Consider the following 26,615-nt stretch of genomic DNA (forward strand, 5'->3'; position numbering starts at 1 on the left):
TGAACATAGTGGCTAAATAATCCCAACGTGTTACATAGGGCAGATATTGTATAACTGTTCGGTTTTCTGCAATTTTTTCCATCCCTCTTTTGTGTCCAATTGATTCTCTGTTATTCGTTTGTATTGAATTTCTGTTGATGGTTATAACGAAGGTAGATTTTCAATTCAAATTTTCTTCTCTTTTCTGTCAATGTATGCCTAGATGTTAATATTATATATATATATATATACTATTTTGACTTTTGAGTGTACACATTCAAAAGAAAACCAGGAATAAGTAGTGCTTTTGCTTTAAAAATTATAAATCTAATTAAAAAAGTAAAAAGTTTTTTCTCAACCAGATAGTGACGGTTCATCCACTACCTTAGGGTTCACAAACCCCTCTAGGGTTTTAGTACCTTTTCAAAATACTCTCTTGATATCCCGTGCGCATGTCAAGCGCCGTGTTGAATGAGAGGTAGGCACAAAAAAACTTGGTCCATTAGAAAATGTGAAATATGAATTGTTGTCGAGATGCAAACCTGAAATACCAGACCAGAAGAAGAAATTTTGAGCTAAGGAATAATAAACAACCTAAATTAATTTAGGAGCACACATTTGTTGAAAGAACAATTTTTAGATATAGCAGTAGAGCTTAGAGGACTAATAAATGGCTATGCAAGTTGGGCTATAAAGCATACAGAGTAAAGGGGTAGATGGTGTTACCAAACGGTCGGGATTGAAATATGGAACAATAGGTGAGTCACGCGGGGTTTGTTCAAACTGGTAGTACCCTACCTACCAATGTTATACAGGAGAGTTAACTTTTAGGGCTTCCAAAATCGAGAAGGAGACATACCTTTTTTCCGTTTCTTTTTATTTTTCAATAAAACAAGTGAAATAAAATCATTGAAGTAAAAAAATCTGAGTACATCAATGTCCGAATTAGAGATACCAATGTTTAGTTTGTTGTTCATAGACTTAAGCGTCAAGTGTGCCATAAGAAGGACCACATCATTAGTAAGCCTGAGCCAAAAAGAGAGATGGAAAAAGATAATAAACTTCCGAAAAGAGAGGCACTGTGCTCCAAGGCCACGATGTGGTTCTTTGGTCAAAAAAATAATTTTTCCAAATCCATTGAGGTGCTCCATACCTCTGCAATATTCCATCCATCCAAGCATGTCTACTTCAATCTAAGAAGAAAACCCCACATGCTAGCTTCAATAGTTTTTCCCATCATCAAATAATTAGCAGTCAATGAAACACATTTCCCTTTATGAAGAATACATTAGTCCATCCAAAGATGTTGTTACATGTAGTTGAGATATAAATCATAATGGTGAAATCTAGGTTGCGGAAACAAGGTTATACAAACTTGATTGGAGGGGGGGGGGGTCACCTGAGGTTGTTGGTTACTTGTGAATGTTGTAGACTTGATACTAACCACTGAATTGTAAAAGAGAGAATGGAATGAGGATTTGGTTTATCCTACTGTGTCAATGGAAATTAGCGTATGATAATGAAGATGGTGAAACAATTATTACGATAATTGTCACGGATAGTATTAGAGTTAAAGAATGAGATTCTCAAAAGAAATAACAGATAAATTTTTAGTTTGAAGTCCCAAAGGACTAACTGCTTAAATTCTCTTTGCAAAAGTCACAAGAAAGAAAGGTATGCCAGATGGATTCAGGTTCATTGTGGCAGAGTCCACATATAAGAACAACATTCATCTATTTCCCCCACTATATTCTTCATGACAGTTCCTCCATTAGTCTCCAAAAAAAAATGGGCTTAAATAGTAGGTGTATTTGAAGTTTCTAAAAGAATTGCCACCAATGTGAGCAAAGAGGCAAACAAGTACACCTATTTGAAATTCCAATTGGGTTAGTATTCAAACGATATTTCAAAATCTTAGCAATCATTTTGGAGGTAAGGACCCATTTTTTTTGTGAGGAGACACCACCATTAATCGGTGTTAAGAGTTTAAGGGAATTTTCAAGCTATCATTAATAATGATAAGAGGAGAATATAAGTTAATAAACTAGTGTTCCAATTGTTCCTGATATTAAAATCACTTACCTTGATAAGGGAGGATGAGATGGAAATTTGGGTAGTCTGAGTGGATAAAGAGAGCGAGTTGTTCCTCCTCTATATTTGTAGGTCTCAGGAAAATGTGGTCCTTTGTGGATGACAAGGAGCGTTGGATCATAGGGAACGGTCAGCTCGCAAATTTCTGGAAAGATAAATGGTGGGGTCCAAACTCCATTATGGAACTTCTTTCGCTGGACAGCGACCAAAGCCTCTCTACATCAGCAAAGGTGGGGGAGTTTATCAGAAATGGGGAATGGCGCCTACCTGAGGTAGTATCTCCTCTTCTTAATGAAATTTTTGGTCAGATTAAAAAGATCTACATTCCGAGTTTGCAGATGGAGGACTTCAGGGTGTGGTCACTAGTTCCTTCAGGGAATTTCTCCTCAAGGTCGGCTTGGGAGGCTGTTAGAGTGAAATCCTTGAAGGTGCACTATTCTTCTTTAATTTGGCAGAAGAACCTTCCTCCAAGACACTCCATTTTTGAATAGAGAGTGGTACATGGCAGAATCCCTACGGACGACCTGGTTCGCCAAAAAGGTGTTTATCTCCCATCCAGATGCAACCTGTGTGGAAAGGCTGAAGAAAGTATGTCTCATATTTTCTTACACTGCTCATTCTCCATATCAATCTGGAAGTATTTTCTAGTTTTTTTTGAGGTGGCGTGGGTAAATCACCCAACCATTCAATCGTTGTTCAAGTGGTGGAAGAGGAAAGCTCAAGTTATTCAGATAAAGAAGCCATGGAAGTTGGGTTTGCTCATCATTATCAACCATATTTGGTGGGAAAGAAACAAAAGAAGGCAGGAAAATAAAGAAAGGGTGGTGCGGTATGTCTTTCAAAGTATAAGGCAAGAGGTTCAGCTTTGCTGTGACGGGTCAAGTGAAGAAATTCGTTCAATTTCGGACTTGATGTCCTGTAGGAAGATAGGTTTAAGTATCAGAAATCCTACCTCCCCTTCCCCTTTTGAGGTCCACTAGTGTAAGCCTCCCAGGGCGTGGATGAAGATTAACGTGGACGGTAGCTCGCTTGGTAATCCAGGCAATGCAGGTGCTGGTGGAGTCTTAAGGGACAATGCAGGCAAGGTAATCAACTCTTTTCGCATTTTTATGGGAGTCAAACAAATATATGAAGCTGAATTTGAGGCGGTTTTGGAGGGTATTCTGCTAGCTAGACACCATAATGCTAGGGGTGTTTGGATTGAGTCTGACTCAGCGTCGGTGGTCTCAACAGTCCAGAGAAGGGAGATTCCATGGTTCGCCCTGCAGAAATGGAGATCTGCCATTCCCTTTTTGGAGTCGGTGCAATGGAAGATCACACACTATTTTCGTGAAGCTAATGTAGTGGTTGATTTCCTAGCTAGGAAAGCATCCAAATCTTGTATTTCAGAATTCTCGGTGGAGTTCCCGAGTCATGTAGTTGCTGAGTTAGCTTCAGATGTGTTGGACAGACACTGTTTTCGATTCGGCTAAGCCCTCTGCTTACTCCTCTGCTGATGGCCGTGCCGAAGGTGGAGGTCGCAAGTGGGCTTAGTGGGATTGGCCTGCCCTTTTGTATTTCTCTTTGTTTTAATTCTTTCTCCTTCAATAAAATCACCTTTTAGCAAAAAAAAAAGAGAGCGAGTCGTTAGGGATCCATGGTTCTATCTAGAAATTGGTATTACAACCATTACCAATTTTCCACAGAACCATTGTCTCGAGGGATGGAAGTATACTTACAATACTATTCCATGTTACAGAGCCTTTTTCCGTCGTATGGTGAATGACATATACTTGTTTGGAAAGTATTTTGAAGTTAATACTTGCACTCAAAGAGAGTTATCCTCATTGATAAGTCTTCATCTCAATTTTAGCAGAAGTGCCTTGTTTTGGGTTTTAGAGTCTATCGGACCAAGGCCATTGTTGGATTTTGGGTACCAAACTTTGTGCCATCCAATGATGTGATATCCTTGTTTGAGAGTTGTCTCCATTCTAGAGATCTACCTTTTCCTTATTTTCCCTTCTTGTCCTACTAACCCTACTACAAAGAGATCATGTTTTTTCATAATGTAGTTGGGCATGAACATCTTTTCACAACTTAGTTCCACTTCCCCATGTGTCGAGGTGTACCAAATTATGGGTAACATTCTTTCTCCCTTTTCTTACACATTTAAAGTTAACTATTTTTAATGGGAAAAACAAGGCTACCTCCTAGTGTACTTTACATCCACACACACATGGTAAAGTGGAATCAAGGTATGAAATACATATGTTGTAGGCTCAGGGAACCCTTCCCCATTTTCCTTTCACCCAAAAAAACACTTGATAGGGCGATATTAGACCACAAATAAAACACTGTTTTTTCTACATAAGAAAGGAACACATCCATTAAAAGAAAGAAAAAAAAAATTTGAAAACGAATGGCACGGATTTTAAACAGCACAAAACTTCAAACGGTACAAATATAAATATATATATATATATAATTCAGAGAATGGCAAAAAAACAATAACTGACGGTAGAGCTTTTTAAACATGTAGATTGTTTTAAGATTTTTTTTTTTTTTTTTTTTTTTTCTGTTATCTTACTTCTCAAGTGAAAAAGAGGAAAATGTTGGGTATGATAGGAGTATACCCAAATCTGTCTATCTCTTTCCTTTTTCCTTGGAAAAGTCTCCTGTGCCCCTCCGTATCCTAGCCCTCTCATTGATTGAACCGGTTGTTCCAGGAAAGCAAAACAGCATACCTAACCCCTCCCATGAAAAAATATTAAAATAATGTTCTTGCTTAGAATTAGAAACCTCACCTAGGGTTTTGGGGAAATGATATCGGCGTGGAGTCCATTCTGAATTAGGAACCTCACTTCTTAATAAAGCCATTTTTGTGAATGCAACAAGGAAGGCGAAAGTAATTTTATTTATTTTTTATTTTTTTATTTTTTTTCATTTGAGAGTTCAACAAAATGTGTTTAAAATGCTGAAAAACGGGAACGGGATTTTAAATACGTTTTTTGCTAACAAAGCTCATGCCATCATGTCTACCACATTGGGACACTAAAATACAGTAAAAGAATCCCTCATACAAGGTCCATTTGTTGGCAAGAGAAATTAAAGAGAAGGGAGTAAAAAAATTTGAACCTAAAAAGAGAAAACTTTTTATTTATTACCTAACATGATTTTTTTATTTTACTTTTCAAATGCAAAATATTTTGGATGCAAAGTAAAAAATAATTTGATAACCAAATTTGAAATGATTATTTAGAGTTAATGGTATAATCATGTGGGGTAATTGTTAGAAAATATTTTTTTAGGTTTAAAATTTTCATTTTCCTTCCTTTTAATTTTCCTTGCAATGGTTACAGGTAAAAAAAAGAGTAAGAAAAGAAACGGAATAGAATTTAAAATTGGTTTCAAAGAAAATGGGATCTATTTTTTATACTCATGGTTATGTGATCACTAGATCATGTTTAATAATTATATGTTTTATATTTAAATTTTCTTTTGAATTCAAGATATTTGATTGCAAAATAAATTAAAATTTAATAACTAAAATAAAGAAGACTTGAAGTTAATTGCAAAATCACATTCTATAATTATTACAAAATTTTAATTCTGAGTATGATATTATTTTACTTCTTTTCTTTATTCCCCTCCTGGCCAGTAACCTTAGGCCACGTAGGAGAAGACTTTATTCCGATAAAAATCCTCTGCAGTGAGGAGATTCGGCGGAGAACCCAAGGGGGTAGCGCAGTTGGTGAGCAACAAACTTGGTTTGAGCCGTAAATTCGAACATCCTAAGTTTGACTCTCACTAAGCACACTTTGGGCCACTCACACAGGGGTGTTTAATGTTCTTCACTGCTTTTAGTGAAAGTTGAATGGTTCTCATTCAACCTTGGTATGACCCCGTCCATGTGGTTGTGGGGTTAGTATGGGTCCATGGGACTAGTCAGGCCAAAGGCCTGAATATCCACCGTTAGCAAAAAGAAAGAGGAGATCCGACGGAGAGTAGTAGTGAGACTCTTGTTGCACATGTCCTAGGATAGGTCAACGATGAGATTCTTGTTAAACTCATTTTTCTCCCTTTTTGCTCCATTCGACCCACCTCATGTGATCCACATATCTAAATTGTTGACTCATGTAAATAGGTGTTAAAACCCTAAGGTTATGTCCGGTAACCAAGAGAAATAAAGAAGAAAGAGATAGACACATAAAAGATCATTGTGTAATCATTATTTTTTTTATCTTATTGTGACTTTTGTATTATTTTCTTTTCTTAATTACCAAACATAGCCTAAGGCTTAAACTCATATCCCATAATGCAGTTACACTAGTCCAAGCAATGGAGGGCAACCATAGACTTAAAAATTAGCTAGGAGAGTTCTACACCCAGTTCTCGAATTGAGAGACTGAATGCCCAGGTGGAAAACCCATATCTGATTCTCACAGGGAAGAACAAGTTCGACACCCCAGATCAGATTAAAATCATGATGAATAAACCGAAAAAAGGACTGATAAAACCCTAACTTTCGCAAGGAGAAAAAACCTCAAGAACACAAAACTCGGGAGGGGGCATGTCAAGCTCAAATGGTTCAAGACATTAAATTATGACCAAATTGCGGTAAATCTTAGCTTCAAGGGTGAGAATGAAACTTGGCTACTGCACGGGTTGCAGCTACTTAGCTGCGACCCTTGCTTGTGGTCAAAGAAATAGAATTTTGAAAGATTATTTGAAAAATACTATGACCTAAGAAGGTATTTGTGAACTCAAGATTCTATTCTTTAGATGTGATCAGGAGTTGCAGTCAAATAGCTGCATCCCAGGTAGCAGCTAAATTTTTTTCCTAACGTGATTATTTGATTGTTGCAATTCCGTCCACCCCTGTTGCTGCTACCAGCTACCGTGACTTCAACATCAATTTTCGTTCATCTTTTCATTTTCTATTTTTATTTTCATTTTAACTTGGTATGGAACAAGGGAGGGGGAGGGTAATATTTGACGTGTTTGGGTTGTAGTGTTGGTTGTCGGGTAAATGGTGGATGTAAGTTGGAAAAATGGGTTGGGCTATCTCTAACCGTTGGATTCACTCATGCCAGGTGTGCACATGTAGGGCCTCACTGCCCCAAGGGGGTAGATTTTTTTCCCTATTCATGAAGTACATGTAAAAATTCATGGCAGGGGTATAACACATTACCTTAATCCATGGATTAGAATTGGATCAAACCGTTGTATACAGGTGACAGTCTAAGGGTGTTAATCAGTTCGGTTTCAGTGTATAAGGTATGGTTTGGTTCGATTCATATTTATTTGGTTAAAATCAAAATCGAACCGTTTACTAAACGATTGCACTTTTTGAAATTGGAATCATTTAGTAAATGGTTTCGGTTCCACTATTTTTAAACGGTTTTGATCGTGGTTTAATCTATATGATTTCTAAACCGTTAGCAATCAGTTCGCTAGCTTATTCGCATACTTACTAAAATTTTCTTTTGTTAATAAACGTTTCAATCTATATCAAATTAAATAGGGCATTGAACAAGCAACGATTCAACTACATAACTACATAATAGGAGTAAATCAATGAATAGACTGTTGGACAGCCTCTATGGTCCTTTCTTCTTCCCTAAATTAAACACTTCATGTTTTGTTAGAACAACCAAACAACTAAGCAAAAGAAAATATTACATGGAAAAAGTGAAATACTAACAAAGCTGCTAATGAACACTTAAGAGCATGAAGCACTGAAAACACATTAGATATATACCGATTCTACCCCTTCCTTAATGCCCTTAACCCCTTATTCTATTTAATTGCCATACAGATTAAACAGGTCAGTTTTGATGGTGTAAATGGTTTGAATTTTGTAATGCGAAATCGACGAGTTAAATGGTCAAAACCAAATCGACCCATTTAACTGGTCGGTCTTAAACTTGAAATCAAAACCGAATCATTTACTAAACATTTTTACGATTTTGATGTACACAGTTCAGATCGACTTTGATTTCAAATTCACATCTTTACGTAATAATGCCCTTTCTTATCATGGAGTCGGCCAAACTGTAACTCTCCCTTACAATATGACTGAAATTACAAATTTTAAAAGAAAATGAACCCTAGTGCAGTTGGTGAACTTTATCGTACAAAAAGCCATGTTCACCGAGAGGTGTTAAGTTCTGAGTCTCTCTAGTGTTATCTACTTTCTTTCCCTTAAAAAAAAATCCACTAAAATATATCACATCGTCCGAGAGGAAGATATCCCTTTTGGAGATATGCAAGAAAATGGAGGAAGGAGGGAAGATTCTTTGTCTCACTTCTTTCAACCATATTGGTATGGACCCATCGTGTGATTTAATTAAATGCATTCCTAACAACACGCAACCCTTGTGGTTTTTCTCTAGTCTCTCTCCCTTCCCTTTCCTTCCAACAGAACCCACCAAGCATGGCCGGCCTTTCACATAACAGTAGCTGCAGCTGCTCTCCCATGACCTCATAAACCCCTCTCTCTCCTCTCGTCTCCTCTACTCCCTTTCCCACCACACACATCTCAATCGTCAACCAAACCCTGAAATGAAACCAACCAAATTGGATGGTAACTGTAATGGATTAGTTGAATAAAACTGATTCACTATCAACCCTTTTTCCTTTTTTGGTTTTGATTTCTTCTTCCTCTTCTTTTCTGGGTTTGATCGTTATCCATCAATCTCAGAATTCTGGATTCGGATTCTGATTCTGATTCTTCCCCAGTACCAGTAGTCAATAATGGATTCCGTTCAATCTGATTGGGTTTGTCTGGGTTCAGACTTAACAGACCTGATCCTCTCCTACCTACCCATTCGATCCATCGTCAGAGCCAGCGCAGTCTGCAAGCTCTGGCGCTCCGTCGTCACGGGCGCCTCATTCTCCACCCGCGTCTCTCTAGCCAAGAAGCCATGGTTCTTCCTCTTCGGCCAAAACAATATCTTCATCAAGAACAACCAGGCCTTCGCCTTCGACCCTGAAGCCAACGAGTGGATTCGCCTCCCCTCCAGCCTCTGCCCCTGTCCTTGCCAAGAAGAATCCTTCCTGGGCTCCGGTGGTTTCTTCTTCACCACCACCTCTTCCACCACTTCTCGCTTCAGCTTCTCCCCCATCCTCTGCGGTTTATGGCGTGAGACCTCGCCCCTCCGGTTCTCTCGCTGTAATCCCCTCGTTGGTGTCTTCGACGACGAGTCTGGTATCTCTCGGTTCATCGTCGTCGGTGGAGTCAGATTCATTGGTGGCCTTGTCGACATCGAGGACCGCTTGGCCGTTGAGATCTACGACCCTAAGATTGACACCTGGGAGCTCTGCCCTCCATTGCCGGCGGACTTCAGATCTGGAAACTCGTCTCAGTGGCTCACATCTGCTCTATTCAAAGGCAAGTTCTTCGTCTTTGGTATCTACTCCTGTTTCGTATCCTCCTTCGATCTGAAGCTTCACTTGTGGAGCGAAGTACAGACGCTGAGGCCACCTGGGGTGATGTTCTCGTTCTTGCTGGCTTGCACGGACCAGCTTGTCCTCGCGGGTCTCTGCAACAACCCAACAGGCCCGTCTTTTAATCTGTGGAGGGTCGATGAAGAGACTATGGAATTCAGTGAGATTGCGATCATGCCTCAGGATTTACTGAATTGCTTGTTTGATAGTGACGAGGACGAGAAATTTGCGAGCTTGAAGTGTGTAGGATTGGGGAATCTGATCTATGTGTTCAATGAAGAACATCACAGAATATACCCAGCTTGTGTTTGCGAGATTAGCAGCGAGTCCAGTAAGTGCAGCTGGAGAAAGTTACCAGATTTGCCAGAACCAGTGAATCGATTTCACAAGGTTATTAGCTTCTGTTCTCAGATTCCGCTTCACAGTCTTCTCAGGGATGATGATGACGGAGAAGAGATAAGATACTAAGCTAAGAAAATTGGGCTGGGTCATGGGTGGCTTTGTGTCTGCATTGCTGCATCATTCAAAAAGGCCATTAGTAACCTTCTAAGACAATTGAAGCTTCTGTATTCTGAAAATAATGTTAAAATTAGGATCAACTTTTGGCTTTAATTTCCTTTCAATTGTATCATAACTATAGGGATTATCATGCAATTCTTTCCACAGGGTATCTTCACCAACATTCCTTGTGGACGAAATTGTAAGATATGATTGATCGATCTCCCTCTGCAATTTGTATTTTGTCTTTGTTTGTACTATTTTACGTTTCAACAGTTCCAAAAAAAAAGCTCAGCTCAAGTTCACTTGCTTGGAGCTTGGAACTTGGAGCAGTGTGTATATGATTTTGCAACAGTGTATTATTCGGGAAGTGTTCTTGATATAATTTAATAAAGGTAAATTGATGAAATTTTCTCCAATTTTTTGCAACAAAGATTGGTTTAATTGTTTTAACCTGGGTTCTCATTTTGACCAACTTCCTAGGGCTCAAGATTCAGGTTGGGCCTATGGTATTTATTATCCATTTTGTTTTGATAGATTCAGACCATATGATGACAAGACAAAGGATTGAAGCTGAAGCTCAAGGCCCTCTTCCAGGGCTCAAGAATGTTCATGAGTTAGGTTTGCAGGTGGTGGTGATTTGTAGTGATTCAAAAGAATAGGGAGTTTCTGTTCTCTGACTCGATCAATAGTTCCTGGCCATGGAGTACTCTCTCTTTATTTTGGCGTTTAACCATACAATGTCTGGGATGGTCTTTTGCCTCAGAGCACAATGATCTGGTGGGTTGGTTTAAAGGACTTGATTGCAAACAACTATGACTCTCAAGTCTAAAATTTTGACTTCTGGAGACATGGTAGACTCTTCCCTCTTTGATTAATGTGTTATATAAGATTTGAGATTTGAGAACCTCCACAATTATAGTAGATTCTCAAGTTTAATCAATAGATTGGTAAACTCCAAATCAGGTAAGATGAGATGTGACTGGACTGCAAGGCTGATAGAATCTGTAAAGTTTAGCATAAGACAGGTTCCAGGTTCCATTTTGTTGCAGTCTTGCAGATCAAACCCGCCCCCCGCCCCCCCCCCCCCCCCCCCCCAAACAAGAAAAAAAAGATTGGGCAACCCCCAAGTAATATGGGGCTTGGATCTGCCGCATCGATACCAATACCTGGCCCATACCGGATTGATGCACAGCATAGACATGGGAAGTATCCTATGGTATCAGTATCTTTGAGTGTTAAACTGTTTAATACGGAAAAAAAAATAAAAAATTACCAATACCACCCCAACATACAGTCCAATACTCGATACTTAAAACCAGGCTCAAGATTTCACTACGTGCCGGGATCCTCCTACTCGTCAGATGCACGCTAGGCCCCCAGCTTGGAGGCAGAGGATCTTGAATACTGTCCAGCGTGAAGACTTCAGAAAGCTGATAAATGATAATGATGATAGAAAGAATTCAGAAAGAAAGCTGTTGCCGTTCTGAGATAAACATTGGAAGCAAATATCTCTTTTTCTCCTTGAAATAAGCACATCAAAACACACCATTTTTTCTTCTTCTTTTTTTTTTTTGTTTTTTTTTGGGGTGGGGGGGCGGTTATATCATTGGAAGTTGGAACACAGATTTCGATTCTTTTTTTCTTTTTTTTCTTTGGTGAGAGCTTTAGATTCACTTTGTGGTAATTCCAGCTAAAACCTGAAACTTGTTCATAGAACCAGGCCACAATATATAAATATGTACATGAGGTCAACTTTTTGGCCCCTCCCCCAACCAAGCAGGTGGGGGGGTCTTATTTCCTTTTCGTTTCAGGTCATTCAATTGACCATTATAAGCACATCTAATTAGCTTTAAGGGTAGAAGACATTACAAAAATGTATCTCGAATGAAGCGAGCCAAAACCCGTGAAGATAACCGACTGAGCACCTCAGGAAGAACTCTTGCAGAGATGTCTGGCAACACAGGAAGAAGCTCTTGAACAACCTGGGCAAAGTCCACACCCTGCCGATACAAAATAGAAGATTAAGATACTACCTTGATGAGATAAGTAAATTACCTGAAATCATCCACCTTACTGCATAAAAATTACGAGCCAAAGACCAATAGATTTTACGTCGTTTTTATTTTCTGAGTTCTGAGATGAGTACATACAGAAAAAAGTTGGTTTGGTAGTCTAAACCAAATGGTGCAATATTATCCAATAATAGATCTAACAATAAGGTTTTCGAAGAGAATAGATAGAAATGCAGAAGCTTACAACATGGCATTTCAGAATCATTTAAACTGATGTGGCATATCAAATAGAAGGGCATTGGGGCCAAAACTATGCCAAAAAAAAAAAAAACCTATTTTCTACTTTGGAACTGAAATTGATCTTCCATATTTCCCAAGTAGATTCTAAATTAATCTCAAAGAAATCCTCCCGTTGTTTTCCTAGGAGAAAATAATCCAGGAAACATAAAAGTTATGCTGGCAGAGTTTCCAGGTCATTCGTGTATAAAATTACGTGAGAGAAGACCATCCAAATTGGTTTCAAGTTCTTACTAGACTTTCACATTCAATATCACAGTAACAGCAAATCAGAGTGTTCCAGTATAGCCCTATTTGATGCGCAAAACTTGAATCTACCTGGCTTCTACACATTAAGCAAGCACTTGAACAGGGTAGAAATACTTAAGAGATAAAATGAAAATTTTAATAACAGCAAAATAAGAAAAGGAACAACTTTTATCTCTCATATAATTGCCAATGCAGGGGCATAAAATCTACAAATACCTGATCCAATGTTTTTGAATTTAAAGTTCCAGCTGTTAAGAATTCAACAACCTTCTGAACATTTTTCAATGTAACTCTGTCCTCATCTGTGATAGTAGGTATAAATGTCGCAGGCTTAAATGGCCCAAATGCAGGAACCATGGTAAAAATTGGGGCTGAATTTCCAATTCCTAAGGTTGCCATTATTTGTACTAATTGCTCTCTTGAAACTGCATCAATTCCCTTCACAATCTGCTTTACATGATGCCAAAGCCAAAAGTTAAAAGATATCCTGTTACCACCAGACAGAATATCTACACAAGAAATAAGTACTATTGTACTAATATTTAAAACACAGCACTCAATCATAAAATTTCCATAGATACAAGTCCTGGGTTGTACTTATAGTGTTCAATATGCTAATTGCAGGGAACTTAATGGATCATAGCTTAAAGAGCTAGTGGCAGGCCTAAAATGACCATAAGAGAGGTTGTGAGGACGGACATGCATACTTTGGGTCTCGTACCAAGTATGACCTCGGATAGAGCCCATTGGAGAGCAAGGATCCATGTAGCCGACCCTATTGAGCTGCGCTACACCTAACTTTCCAGGCTGGCCTCTTTCCTCTTACTTTTATTTTTCATTTTCAGCTTGCATTCAGTCTTCCTCTTTTTTATGTCTTTTTCATTTTCATTTCTCAACTCATTTCTTATCTCTCTTTTCTCATCTCTGCATCCCCTTTTCTATTTAGACCTCAGTCTTTACTTAATTTGTTTTGTTTGGACCTATGTAACCAACCCCATTAAGTTGGGATAAGGCTGAGTTTGTTGTTGTTGTACAGTATATAGAGAAGTTAGAAAAATATAAAACCAGGGAAGAAGAACACTTATTTTATGTGCTTGTGTATCCCAGGTTCTGAATTTCGCTTTCATATGGATTGTTGTCCCTAAATACTCAATGGATTTCTCATGGAAGTCCATACAAATCCCAGAAGAAGAAAAAAACCACTAAGTTCTTAAGGATACCTTCGAAAAGGATGGAGTTTTTTTGATAAAAATCCAGAAGCACAAGAATATGTGCCACTGCATACCTAGAAACCATTAAAAAAGTAAGATAGGTTGTGCATATTTGGAAGACCAAGCTTCCACACACATCAGCGGTCTGCAGCTGTGATAGATCCCTTTTAGAAAAATGCATCAAAAAGATACATCAATGTTAGTTTTTATGTTCGACTTAAGACTTTTCTGAATTGCACGTCTAACAGTCAATGGTACACCTATATCTCAATGCATTTTGGTTGTTTACATGAACAAGAGAAACCAGACCAACACAACCGTGATAAAATTCTATTCATCACACCATCAAAATGCTAGGCAAATTGTTCATTTTGTAGGGGCAATGGGTCCACCAGATGTGGTAAATCAGCAAACTCTCCATGGATATGATATTCAATGGATCCTTTTTGTCCATCACACCATTGATGCTAGGCTGTTACGGTTATTTTGTTTGTGTTAGGGATGATGTCGATGTCCCCAGTAACTGACAAACCCCTACTGAGCCAACATGACATTGATTTCATCACATCTTTAACACTATCATAATGTCTAAATTTATGTCAGTCCAATAATTTCAGGGTCACTTTCCCCTGATGTATCTCCTTTACAAGTAGTCATTAGGAATCTCCAGACTTAACAAAAATGTTGGGTCTTTTTGCATTAGGGCTGTGGAATTTAGTCAAAGATAACCAAAAATTACTTAAGTAGAGAAAATTTCACCCAAAATTTTTTAAATGCTGCAAAGAGTTTGAAAAAATAATGTCTAAACTTCTTCACACAACAATATTATGAAGCTGAAAACGGTACATTATCCTGTAGAAACTCTTTAGAAGTACCTCATCCAGCAGAAACTCTCGGAAAAAGTTCCCCCTGTCAGACAGCAGAAAGGCTAAGGCTGCTCTTGTCTTAATTGGCTGCTCCGACTGTGAGGTAGTACGTAGAAATCCAGGAAGGATATACCCTGTTTGCCTTTGCAAAAGGCCTAGATCAGCCATATTCCCATTCAACTCCGCCCCACCTCCACTTTTAGCTGCAGTTATGAAATTCTCAAAAGCTTGCATGACATCAATGAATCTTTCAGCATCAAAAACTCCATCTTTTCCATATATTGTGTAAAGTAAGGCATTCCTCAGACGCGGTGATTCATCTGTCAGGAGTCTCTGATGTTGGAAGGACAGTAACATAAAAAGATAATTATTTTGAAGGAGCATGACACATATGATTTGAGCAGACTATTAACATCTAACAAGACCAAGGGCTCTTCTAGATGTGCAGGCACTGATTCACAGAACCGGCCAAGAAGCACACGCCCTGGCACATAGCCAAATATTCCTAATAACAGGAACACAACTGGAACAGCAAGACTGTGTTGCTGAACATCCCCAAACAGCATCCAAGTACCAAACTTTAGTAAATGAGAAAAGATAAAGTTGCTTCTCAGCGTTGCACAAACATGTACAGAAACATTCAAGCATATGTTTACTGCAAAGGTTTAGAAGAAAGCTATCCAATATGAGTGTATGATAAAATGATTCCTCCACCAAATTATTGATAAAGCATTTAGTCACACCACTTTTTTTCAACATTGCCTTTTTACTAGTAATCTAACTAAATGTATTAGAAAAAATTTTTTTTTAAAAAACTTAAGACAAACACAAGCATGATATCTAAACTCGGAATGGTATTGGCCTTGACCGATACTCGATCCTGACCTTTCCGATCCCGATACACATGTATGATTCAAGGGTAAAATTGTAATAAAAACTTATTTCTTTAGAAAAACAAGAATAGTTTTGCCCGATACGATCCGATCCAAGTCAATTCGAATTGGTATCAAAATGATATCGACCTTGACTAATCTCATGACCATTCCCGAGGTTTCAAACCTTGACCACAAGTGGGAAGGACGATGGTCATTGTGGGTGAAACAATACCAAACACAGGAAATCAGTGCTAATAATGTAGCAGAGAGAGAAGAAGAAGAAGAAGAACTGCAAGCACAATGGATAGAACTACTGCTCACAGTTGGGCAGAATATACCAACCGTGGGCTCTAGATTATATCTATTTTAGTTAAAACAAGATAAGGACAATTATACCCCTGATATAACCACTATTACACATAAGCCCTTAAATCACAAAACTAAATGCCAAAGACTCCCTACGGTTATAGTAAATAGAACAAACACATCTTACTACTCCACCTCGAGCTGTAGCCTATAAATCACCCATGCCCAGCTTGGAATAACCTTCCCGAAAAGTGGGACGAAACAGAAGCTTAGTGAGCACATCACCCAATTGACTCTCAGAAGCAACAACCGAAGTAGCAACCAATTTCCTCATCACTATCCCTCATAAAGTTACAATCAACCTCAATGTATTTGGTCCTCTCATGAAAAACTGGGTTGTTGGCAATGTAGGTAGCAGCTTGACTATCACAAACAATTTATAGGTTTAGCAACTGGGAACCCAAGCTACTAAAGAAGTCATCTCAACCACATCAACCCAGCTGCACTATGAGCCACAACTCTATACTCAACCTCAGACCTGCCACAATTGTCTGCTTCTTGCTTCTCTATGTAACAAGATTATCACCAACAGATGTACAGTAACTTATTTTAGATCTCCTAGACCTTTAACACCAGCCCAGTCTGCATCCGAATATCCAACAAATTCAATATGCATATTAGGTCTATAAATGAACCCCTTTCTTGGAGCACCCTTTGAGATATCTCAATCCAACAGGCTGCATCCTAGTGAGCCTTCTTAGATGATTCCATAAACTGACTAATAACTCTAAAAGGAAAACATATGTCTAATCTGGTAAGAATGAAACAAATCAGTTTGCTACTAATCTCCTATATTGATGCTTATCTGCAAGCTCCTCACCATCATTTGCCCCAAATTTCTAATGTGGATCCATGGGCACATCAACAGGCTTCGCAGCTAGCAAACCAGTCTCAAACAAAAGATCCATATTTCCTCGTGAGAAATTCCTACTCCGAATTCCAATAAAATACCTGAGGGCATCCAAGTTTTTCATCAAAAAATGTTTTTGTAAATAAAATTTATCTTCTATAATACCAGATGCATCATTACCAGACATAATAATAGCATCCACATATACAATCAATACAATCACCACAGAGTTACAATGACGAGCAAAAACTGAAAAATCAAAAATGCATTGTGAGAATCCACATTGAGTAACAATCGAACAAAACTTGTCAAATGACTCAAACCAAGCTCTGTGCAACTATTTTAAGCCATAAATCGTCTTTTGTAATTTGCAAACTTTCCCACCATTCCCCCCTCAACAACATACCTATGAGGTTACGATATGTACACCTCAAGCAAATCACCATACAATAATGCATTCTTATTTTCCAATTGATACAATGAACAATCAATTAATAGCTAAAGAGATTAACACAAGACGGAATTGAGCCAAGCAACAAGCGAAAAAGTGTCAAAGTAGTCGACACCATAGATCAGAGAATAGCCCCTAGCAAAAATTGGCCTTAAGCCACTCAACAGAGCCATCAGGACTATACTTAATTGTACACACCCAATTACACCACACAAGTACCTTACCTAGAGGTAAATCCACTAGGGCCCATGTCTAGCAAGAAAGCTAGGCATCCATTTCCACATCCATAGCCAACTTCCACCCAGAATGAGATAATGCTTCATAATAAGTTTTAGGAATAGAATGGATAAATAAAAGATAGGTCAAAGCTATGTATAGAAGATGGGAGATAAGAGAGAGGAAAAAAAAATCAATAGGATAAACAACCATGAAATTTCCAGTACAAGGGAGAGTACCTTTGCAAGGAGCTACTAATAAGTCTTCAAGCAACAAGGAAGAAACAAGAGCTCCAAGCAAAGAATTAGACTGTGTGGGAGGTTGTAGAGAAGGAGGAGCCAAATCAAGTTGTAATGGCTTGGAACATTGCCGATATACTTGCAATGGTGTTTGCCAAGTAGTGGTCAGATAATCATCAAACGAAACTAACACAAGGATAGGAGGGGAACTGAAAATATCAAGTATAATTCTCATCTAAAAAACGGAGTATTCCCCAACCACCACCACACCCCACCCCCCCCCCCAAAAAAAAATAAAAAATAAAATAAAATAAGAGGAAAAAATTTAACAACAGCACTAACAAACTGTTGTCAAGTAATAGGATCATAAAACCGATACTTATTCTGTGTTCAAGAGTAACCAAAAAAACACACTTGATGGACCAGGGAGGTAATTTATCAACATGTGGTAGTAAATTGTCAACAAAACAAGTTCACCCAAAAACTAGAGGTGGCAAAGAAAACAATTGCTAAAATAACATCTCCCCAATAGCTTTTTGGAACACCAAGAAATCTCCAATAAATGTCAATTTTTTCTCCTGGTGAGAAGTATAAAAACAACTCATTTGTTGAACAATACCAAGCTCATAACAAAAAGAAGAGATTTCACGTTGAGTTTATTCAAAAGCATTATCAAAAAGAAAAACTTTAAGAGAAACATCAAACTGAATTTTTATTTCATTATAAAATTCTTTGAAAACAAATGGTAACTTAGAACAATATTTTAAAAAGTATAACCATGACAAACGGAAATGCTCATCCACAAGGGTAACAAAATGAGAAAAACCCGAACCATTTTTGACACGACATGGACCCCAAATATCTAAATGCATTAAAAAAAAATAAAGGACTCTTAAAAACACTACAAGGAGGGAAAGAAAGATGACGCATCCCGAGCTCACAAGCTTCACACTTGAGGCAAACACAGGCTTTCAGCTAGATATCATTGGTTGAAGTTTGGACATTGACAAATGTCCCAACTAAAAATGCCACTGAATATGGAGAACACCACCAGAAGTAGTAGCAACGGCCATAGAAGACACATCACAATCGGGATAGTACAAATCGTCCTTCTCACACCCTCCACCAATCTTCATATTTGTCTAAAGATCCTGAAAGACATAATAAGAAGGATAAAACAAGACAAAAAAGTTGAGTGATTTAGTAAGTTGATTAATAGATAAAAGACTCGAGGATAACTGGGGTATATGAAGGACAAATGATAAAGACATGGACAAAGTATGTGAAACTATATTGTGAGCCGCCACTTAGGTAGAATACCAATTAGCAAGAACACGAGATGGATGATGAATAGGAGGAAAACAAATCTAACGTACTAGTCATATGGGTATAGGCAGGGTTTAAAGTATTGACACATATCATACCGTATCAGTATCGGCCTTATCGATACGATACTATCGATATGGTACATCGATTATGGAAAAAATTAAATCCTTTTGTATCGATAATATTCGCACTTTTCACCTTATTTTAGAGCAAAATACAACTTTTGGAGAGGTGCTTTTGATCCTTCTTCGCTGCTAGCCATTTTTCTCTCTAACAAAAGTGAAAATCAAGTTGGGATCATAGTTGTCAAGGCAGTTTGGCCCTATTTTATTGTATTGCATTGCATGTTGCCTTATATTTGGACACTTATATTTTTATTTCATTTAATTACGATATTATTCATAAATAAGGAAATACACTCTATTTGAATCCAATAAAAATAGTTTAGAAATCAAATTCCAAAAGGATAAAAAGTAAACCCCCCCAGTCCAAGAACAAAAATTGGATTTTTGGTTATAGGGGCGATTTTCAACTTTCCAATGCTGGGGTTTTTCTCAATTTTGAAAATTTTATAAATTTTATCATGGTAAAAGATTACTAAAAACCAAAAGTCTGGCAAAATAATATTTCGTTTTGATGTTATTTTCATTCAGATGATTATAATGTATTAGCGCACTTTAAAACAAGTTTGACTGGAACATAACTTTGTCATTGTAAGTCAGATTTAAGTAATCTTAGACTTGTTGGAAAGTTGATTTTGTGCTATAGCTAATACAAAAAATCTCATGTAAAAATAAAATCATTTGACCAGTCAAACTTATTATAGAACAGGAGCATTTATCTAAATATTGATTTTTTTATAACTTAATGTTGATTTTAATGATTTGATGTGGCTTAATGTTGATTTTTTATGATACAAGATATATGTAGCATACTAAATAATATTAGAAAATAGGGAAAATAAAAAATAACCCTTCGTCGCCTTAGCACCGTGACAACTATGGTTGGGATTCCACATTGGCCATAAACAACTATAAAGCAAGGATTCAAAGCCTTAAGGCCCTTGACTCCATTTTTTTTAAGAACATATCACTTTTTTGAACAATTTCAATTGAATATATTTGTCTCTCAGTATGATACTCTCCATTTTAATGTTTATGCGTAATACATATCATGCATAATAAAAGGAGGGATCACGTGTCGTATGTTTTTTGCTAATGATAATGTTTAGGTGGGTGAAAAAATGACTGATTAATGATAAGTTGAAGTTATGGAGATTTACATTGGAATTGAGGGGTCTAAAGATAAGAACGAAGACAAAGTATATGATGTGTAACTTTAGTCGATTGAGGACCATAGTTGTCACTGCGTCAAATCGATCCAAGGCGGTGGAGGGGTGGCTAATCGATTTGACGATGAATCGCCTGTTATGGCATTGCCATGACAATCAAATCACCCATATGTCATTTTTTATTTTTCCTATTTTCTAAAGTTATTTAGTATGCTATTTTTGTATTTTCCGTATTTTCTAAAGTATTTAGCATGCTACAAGCCTACAATATATATCCTATAACATATAAAACCAAAATTAAGCAACATCAAATCATCAAAAATCAACATAGCCCTGTCAAAATCACCCTGCATCTTACAAAAAATCGACCGCCTAGTGAATTGGGCGTACCTGGCGGTGCCATAGCGACGTCTATCAGCCAATGGTGACCGTCATTTGTGAGTCAGGTAAATCGTAGCACTGCCATGAACTCCATTTTTAGCCAGGACGCCAAATCGCCGCCTTGGCGAAGCCATGACAACTATGTTGAGGACTGATAGGGAAGGGGAGAAAATTGAGGGGAGGGAGATCCCGCAAAGTGATGGAGAACCCTCAGGGAAGAAAGGGAAAATCAGCGTAGAGAGGGAAAAAGGAGAAGCACACACTTCACTAGTGCACAAACTCAATATATTCATTCAATAATCAAAATCACTCTCTAAATCTTCAATCGATTACAACCAATATATAGGAAAATAGGAACATGAAATTAGAAACTTAACTGAAATGGAAACTAGCCTAAACTAGGAAACAACTATAAAAAGGAAACCAAAGTAAGGAAATAAATCCTACTCCTACGTTCAAATCTGGAAAATAAAAGCATGAAATAAAATACTAAGTAAACTACTAATTTTATTTCCAACCCTTGTTGGACCAAAACCCTGGGCTGGACCGATTCTTCTTGGCTCTTGGCTTCCAAAGCCGGTCATACTGGTCCAACCAAGAAAGGGCAGTCGTATCTGCATCACAAAGTGAGTATTTTAGATATCTGGGCTCTATCTTAAACAAGGAAGGCGAGATTGATAATGATGTTTCCCACATAATTAAAGTAGGATGGATGAAGTGGAAAGGGGCGCTGAGTGTTGTGTTATCGACATATTCCTCTAAAGCTTAAAGGAAAATTCTACAGGATAGTCGTAAGAGCAGCTAAGTATAGTGCAGAATGTTGGGCAGTCAAGAAGCGTAACATAGAGAAGTTGAGTATAGCAAAGATGAGAATGTTGAGATGGATGTGCGGCAAAAATCTAAGAGATAGAGTGAGAAATGACCAGGTTAGAGCTGATTTGGGAATTTCCCGATTTAAGAAAAGCTCAGAGAATGTCGATAAAGATGGTTTGGACATATCCAAAGGAGGCCTTTGGATGCCTCAGTAAGGAAGAGTGACCAAATTTAGATGGATAGAGCTAAAATGGCTATGGGTAAGCCAAAAATGACCATCGATGAGTTGTTAAGAAGAAGACATGCAAAAGATAGGCCTTCACGCTAATATGGCATCTAACAGGTCTGTTTGAAGGGAAAAGATCCAGGTTGACGATTGTTCGTAAGTGGGATGTCCCAATGGTTTTTTTTTTCTCCTTAGCTCGGATCAATGTAGCCGACCCCATTTAGTTGGGATAAGGTTGAGTTGTGTGTTGCTGTGTTACATAATACATGGTATATATAGCTTTTTTAACCTTTTTTTTATGCAAAAATGTATAATAAAGTGTTCCCTATCCATTCATGTATGTATCTTTAGTATATCTTAGTGTATCCCCGATACAATACAATACCCTCCGATACATATCTTTATTTTGGTCGGCCGATATCGAAAAAAAAACTTTAATCCTTGGGTATAGAGCCTATAGACACCAAAATTAATGATCCAAGAGGTTGGGGATGGGTTGGTAAGAAGCACAGTTGTACTTATATGGACAACTGTAGCCATATAGTAGTGTTCATGTGGTATTGTTCATAAGGACTTTGTGCAAGCCCCACTGAAGACAACTTATGTGGACTAAAGATCTTATGGCTGGAATTATCTTTTAGTAGTTGCTATTACCTTAGTTTCTACTTTGGATGACTATGTGGGCCCATGTTGCTGCCATATATGGAGTCATAGTTGTCAAGGCGTCGCCTGGCGTCCAGGGTTTTTTTAGGGGCAGGGCGAGGGCCGCCATTGTGTACGTAGGAAAGGCAGGCGCCTTTAGTGTTAAGGCGTAAACAAGGCGTCGCCTTTGGCGCCGTGGACGACTTTGTACGAAAGGCGTACGCCTTGTGTTTTTTTTTTTTTTTTTTTTCCTTCCACTTAAGTATTTGTTTTTATATTCTAATTGTAAATTTTTCATTTGATGAAGTATAGGTTTTTAAATGGTGTGAGATGCATGGAATCATTTTACCCCCTTAAGTGAAAAAAAAAAAAGAAGTTTGGTGGTGGGGGGAAACATAACGTGAAAGGGCGAGAATTTAAAACCCTCCAGGCCTCCACTGTTTCTCTCTCTCTGTCGATTAAGATCTCTACGCCTCTAAACCTAAAGAACCTGCGTTGGATTCATTGATTCAACCGATTGAGATTGAAGTTAGACTTGGCTGAAATCCCTCATTCCCTCCTCTGTTTCGACTTCATATATGTCTGCAATCAAATTTTTTCCCCCCTTCCTACGTCGTCTTCTACTTCTTCGTTTGTGAGTTGCGACTGGTTTTTTTTTTTTTTTTCCCTCTTCTTCCTCTGCTTCTTCTTCGTCTTCTCTTCTTCGTTCTGGCATCCTCTGTTTTTTTTTTCTCTCTTCTCCTCTGCTTCTTCGTCCTGCATCTGGGTTTTTTTTTTCCTCCTATTCCTCTGCTTCTTCTTCGTCTGTGGCTGGTTTTTTTTTTCTCTCTTCTCGCTGCTGATTCTCTTCTTCTGGTCTGTTTTTTTTTTTTTTTTTCTCTTCTTCCTCCTTTGCTTCGTCTTCTTCTTGTCTCTTCTTCCTCTGTTTCTTCTTCTTCCTCCTTTGCTTCGTCTGTCCTGGCAGCCTTGCTGCTAGTGGCTAGTGCTTTTTTTTCCTCTGCTGTTCTTGAATGCTTCTTATGGAGGCTGCCGGTTCTTTCTATGCTTCTTCTTCTTCTCTGCTTCTTGTCCTGCGCTGGCAGCACCGCTGCTAGTGCTTCTTTTTTTTTTTTTCCCTGCAAGTAGACGTAGACTGTAATCTGTATTATGAATTTATGATTGCATGATTACTACTGTTGTGCATTAGTGTTGTGCATTAGTGCTATGCTTTTTCTCTTATGAATCTTTTTTACTACTACATGATTCCTTCTTCTCCTACTAGTGTATTTTCCTGCTACTGTAGATAGACTGTAGTGCATTAGTTATTATTTTTTAGATTGTAGAGTGCATTAGTGGCAGTGCAATGCTTCTTCTCTTATGAATTTTTTTTTACTACTATTGACTGTTGTGCATTAGTGCAATGCCTTCTCTCATTTTTATTTCTTATTTTTTGTTACTTAGTTTCTCTTGTTGTTGTTCCTTATGTTTGTGTAGTACTGTAGTTTATTCAAATAGATATGGCTACTAGTGGTAGTGGCGGGCCATCTGCTAGCACTGGAGCATCAACATATGATCCAAGCAAAGATCCAACTAGGAAGGCCAAATCAAAAGACCCAGGGTGGAAGTATGGATACTGGCCAGATCTTCATGATAAGAACTTAGTGTGATGTACACTTTGTGGAAAATATGCCAAAGGAGGAATCAAAAGGCTTAAGCAACATTTAATTGGTGGGTATGAAGATATATCAAAGTGCCCAAAAACAACTGCAGCAATCGCTAGAGAGATGCATGAAGCTATCATGTGAAATTAGAAGAGGAAGCCTGATGTATTTGATGAGGATTATTCTGTTGATCATCAGCAGAAAGAGGATTTGCCTGAAGAGATAGAAAGTGGAGGGCAACTCCAGTCTGGTGCACCAAGGCCCCCAACTATAGACTCCTCAATAAAGAACCTTGTGCCAAGCTCTGGGACATCTTCCAAAAGGAATAAAGCTAATGTTATTACACAAGTGGCAGTAAAGGGTCCGATAGATTCTTATCTTCGACGGACTCCTGAAGAAATAGTTGGTGAGAGGAGGTCCAAAAGTTCTACCCAGACAACAATACAAAGCAGCTTAAGATCAAATGCAGACAGAAAGAAAACTAATGCATATGTTGCAAAACGGTTTATGAAGCTGGCATCCCATTCAATACAGTCAAGGAGCTTTGAGGAGATGGTTGAAGCCATTGCGCAGTTTGGGTCAGGATATAAGCCCCCTTCTTACCATGAGTTGAGAGTGCCCTTGCTACAAGATGAAAAAGCTCAGATTGACTGTATCAAGAAGAAATATGAAGATTATTGGAAAAGGCACGGGTGCACTCTTATGTCTGATGGGTGGACTGACAAGAGAGGTAGACACTTAATTAATTTCCTTGCCAATTGTCCATTGGGGACTTATTTTATGGGCTCTGTAGATGTATCTAGTGAGTCTCAATATGCAGACATGTTATTTCAGCTGCTTGATAGTAAAATTGAAGAAATTGGGGAGGATAATGTGGTACAAGTAGTTACAGACAATGCAGCTAATTATGTTACAGCTGGTAGAATGTTGATGTAAAAACAGAGTAAGCTTTATTGGACTCCTTGTGCAGCTCATTGTTTGGACCTCATGTTAGAGGACATTGGCAAAAAAGACAAATGGGATAGATCTGGTGAGGTCTGGAGTTACAAGATTTGCTACCTCATTCTTGACACTACAAAGTTTGTACAAGAACAAGGATGCCTTGAAGCAATTATTTATATCTGATGATTGGAATAGTTCTAAGTTGTCGAAGACAGAGGCAGGTAAGAAAATACTTGAGACAATACTTGCACAAACATTCTGGAACCGTGTACTAGATTGCTTAAGAGCATCCCAACCAATTTTAGTTGTCTTGAGGTTAGTAGATGGTGATGAAAGGCCTGCATTGCCTGAAGTTTATTTGGCAATGGAAATAGCAAAAAAAAGGGTAAAAGTAAATTTTTCCAACAAAGAACGGTCATGGAAGAAGGTGTTAGCAATTATTGATGACCGTTAGGAGGTCCAAATGGATCGACCTTTATATGCTGCTGGCTTTTACCTAAATGCTAGCAAATATTTTGACTACATCAATGATGAGAGACTCCCTTTTGAAGAATCATGTAAAATACTAGATCCATTCATGGCAGTTATTGAAAGAATGGTGCCCGACTTAGCTATGCAAGACAAGATCATACGTGAGTCTCAAATGTACAAAAAATGTGAAAGTAGCTTTTCAAGGATTTTGGCCATTAAACAACGGAAAGCCAGTGAAGGAGCATTGGATCCTAGTACGTACTAAGTAATTTTTTTTTTTTTATTTTAACGAGTATTTAACAATATGTGTATCTAATTTTTTCCTTATATATAGTCTCTTGGTGGGAAACACATGGATCTTCGGCCCCTACACTTCAACAATATGCAATACGCATATTAGGCCTTTGTTGCTCCGCTTCCGGTTGTGAGCGCAATTGGAGCACATTTCTTGAATGATCTAGTCTATATCCAATATAATCGTCGGTTCATTCAAGGTTCCAAGAAAGAAGGGAAAAGGGCAGCAATTATGATCCATTAATTCTTGATGAAATGAATTGGAGTAGTGAATGGATAACAGGGGAGCAAGAAGATGGAGATTTAGTCCATCCTGGAGACGACCTCACATGGGGAGATGTTGATAGAACAGTTGGTGCATCTACATCGGTTGGGAGTCGTAATTTACCTAGGAGGGCTCAAGGATCAACAAGTGCAACTAATATTTGCTACACACGTCGTGGTAGGGGGAGGGCCACTGTTGAGGAATCGTCAGATGATGAAGTTGAAGAAGAGGTCCACGATGTGGTGCGTGATGATGAAGATATTAAAGAAGACTTTGGTGATGGGCCAACTAATTCTATGAGTCAACAACAGAAGGGAGAAGAAGTAGATGTCGATTTGTTAGCTTGATTATGGTTAAACAAGAACAAAGTTTAGCTTGATGGTTTATTTTGTTGTTTTAAAATTTATATTTTAAAGCTTACTAAAGTTTAGCATTTTGGTTTATTTTTATGTTTCTCAATTTCCATTAGGTGTTTTTAATTCTCCCCAGGTAGGATTGGAACCCATAGCCTATCACCTATCATGAGTCATGACTCATATATTAAGGAACAAGATTTCTCTTGTTGCTTAGTGCTTTAGTGTCACTAACTTATACATATTGATTGACAGAGGGTTAAACATTAAAATATCATGGTTCATGGACTTATGGTCTATGATGGACTTTGTGGATCTCGTTTTGGGCATCATAGAGGTC

The 26,615-nt window shown here is 38.1% G+C and overlaps 2 protein-coding genes across 6 annotated transcripts in view; one reads left to right on the forward strand and one right to left on the reverse strand.

The window, feature by feature from the left end:
* Positions 1 to 8,287: 8,287 nt before the first annotated feature.
* LOC122090898 (F-box/kelch-repeat protein At3g24760-like) lies at positions 8,288 to 10,415 on the forward strand. The gene has a single exon (XM_042660653.1). It carries the CDS (start codon positions 8,806 to 8,808, stop codon positions 9,964 to 9,966), a length of 1,161 nt encoding a protein of 386 aa, XP_042516587.1. The 5' UTR covers positions 8,288 to 8,805; the 3' UTR covers positions 9,967 to 10,415.
* A 778-nt stretch (positions 10,416 to 11,193) lies between these two features.
* Positions 11,194 to 26,615, reverse strand: part of LOC122090897 (uncharacterized protein sll0005) — a 44,571-nt gene continuing 29,149 nt past the window's right edge. For 3 of the 5 annotated variants that reach the window (XM_042660651.1, XM_042660648.1, XM_042660650.1), the window contains 4 exons: positions 14,644 to 14,967; positions 12,774 to 13,004; positions 11,869 to 11,999; positions 11,194 to 11,429 (listed from right to left, as the gene is read on the reverse strand). In XM_042660651.1, the coding sequence (XP_042516585.1) occupies positions 11,357 to 11,429; positions 11,869 to 11,999; positions 12,774 to 13,004; positions 14,644 to 14,967 (759 nt within the window). In that variant the 3' untranslated portion in view covers positions 11,194 to 11,356. Of the gene's footprint in view, positions 11,430 to 11,673; positions 12,000 to 12,773; positions 13,005 to 14,643; positions 14,968 to 26,615 lie in introns of those variants that run through there. The other 2 variants (XM_042660652.1, XM_042660649.1) reach the window with 2 other exon arrangements.

Source organism: Macadamia integrifolia, chromosome 10 (assembly GCF_013358625.1).
Source record: "Macadamia integrifolia cultivar HAES 741 chromosome 10, SCU_Mint_v3, whole genome shotgun sequence".
Taxonomy (NCBI): Eukaryota; Viridiplantae; Streptophyta; class Magnoliopsida; order Proteales; family Proteaceae; genus Macadamia; species Macadamia integrifolia.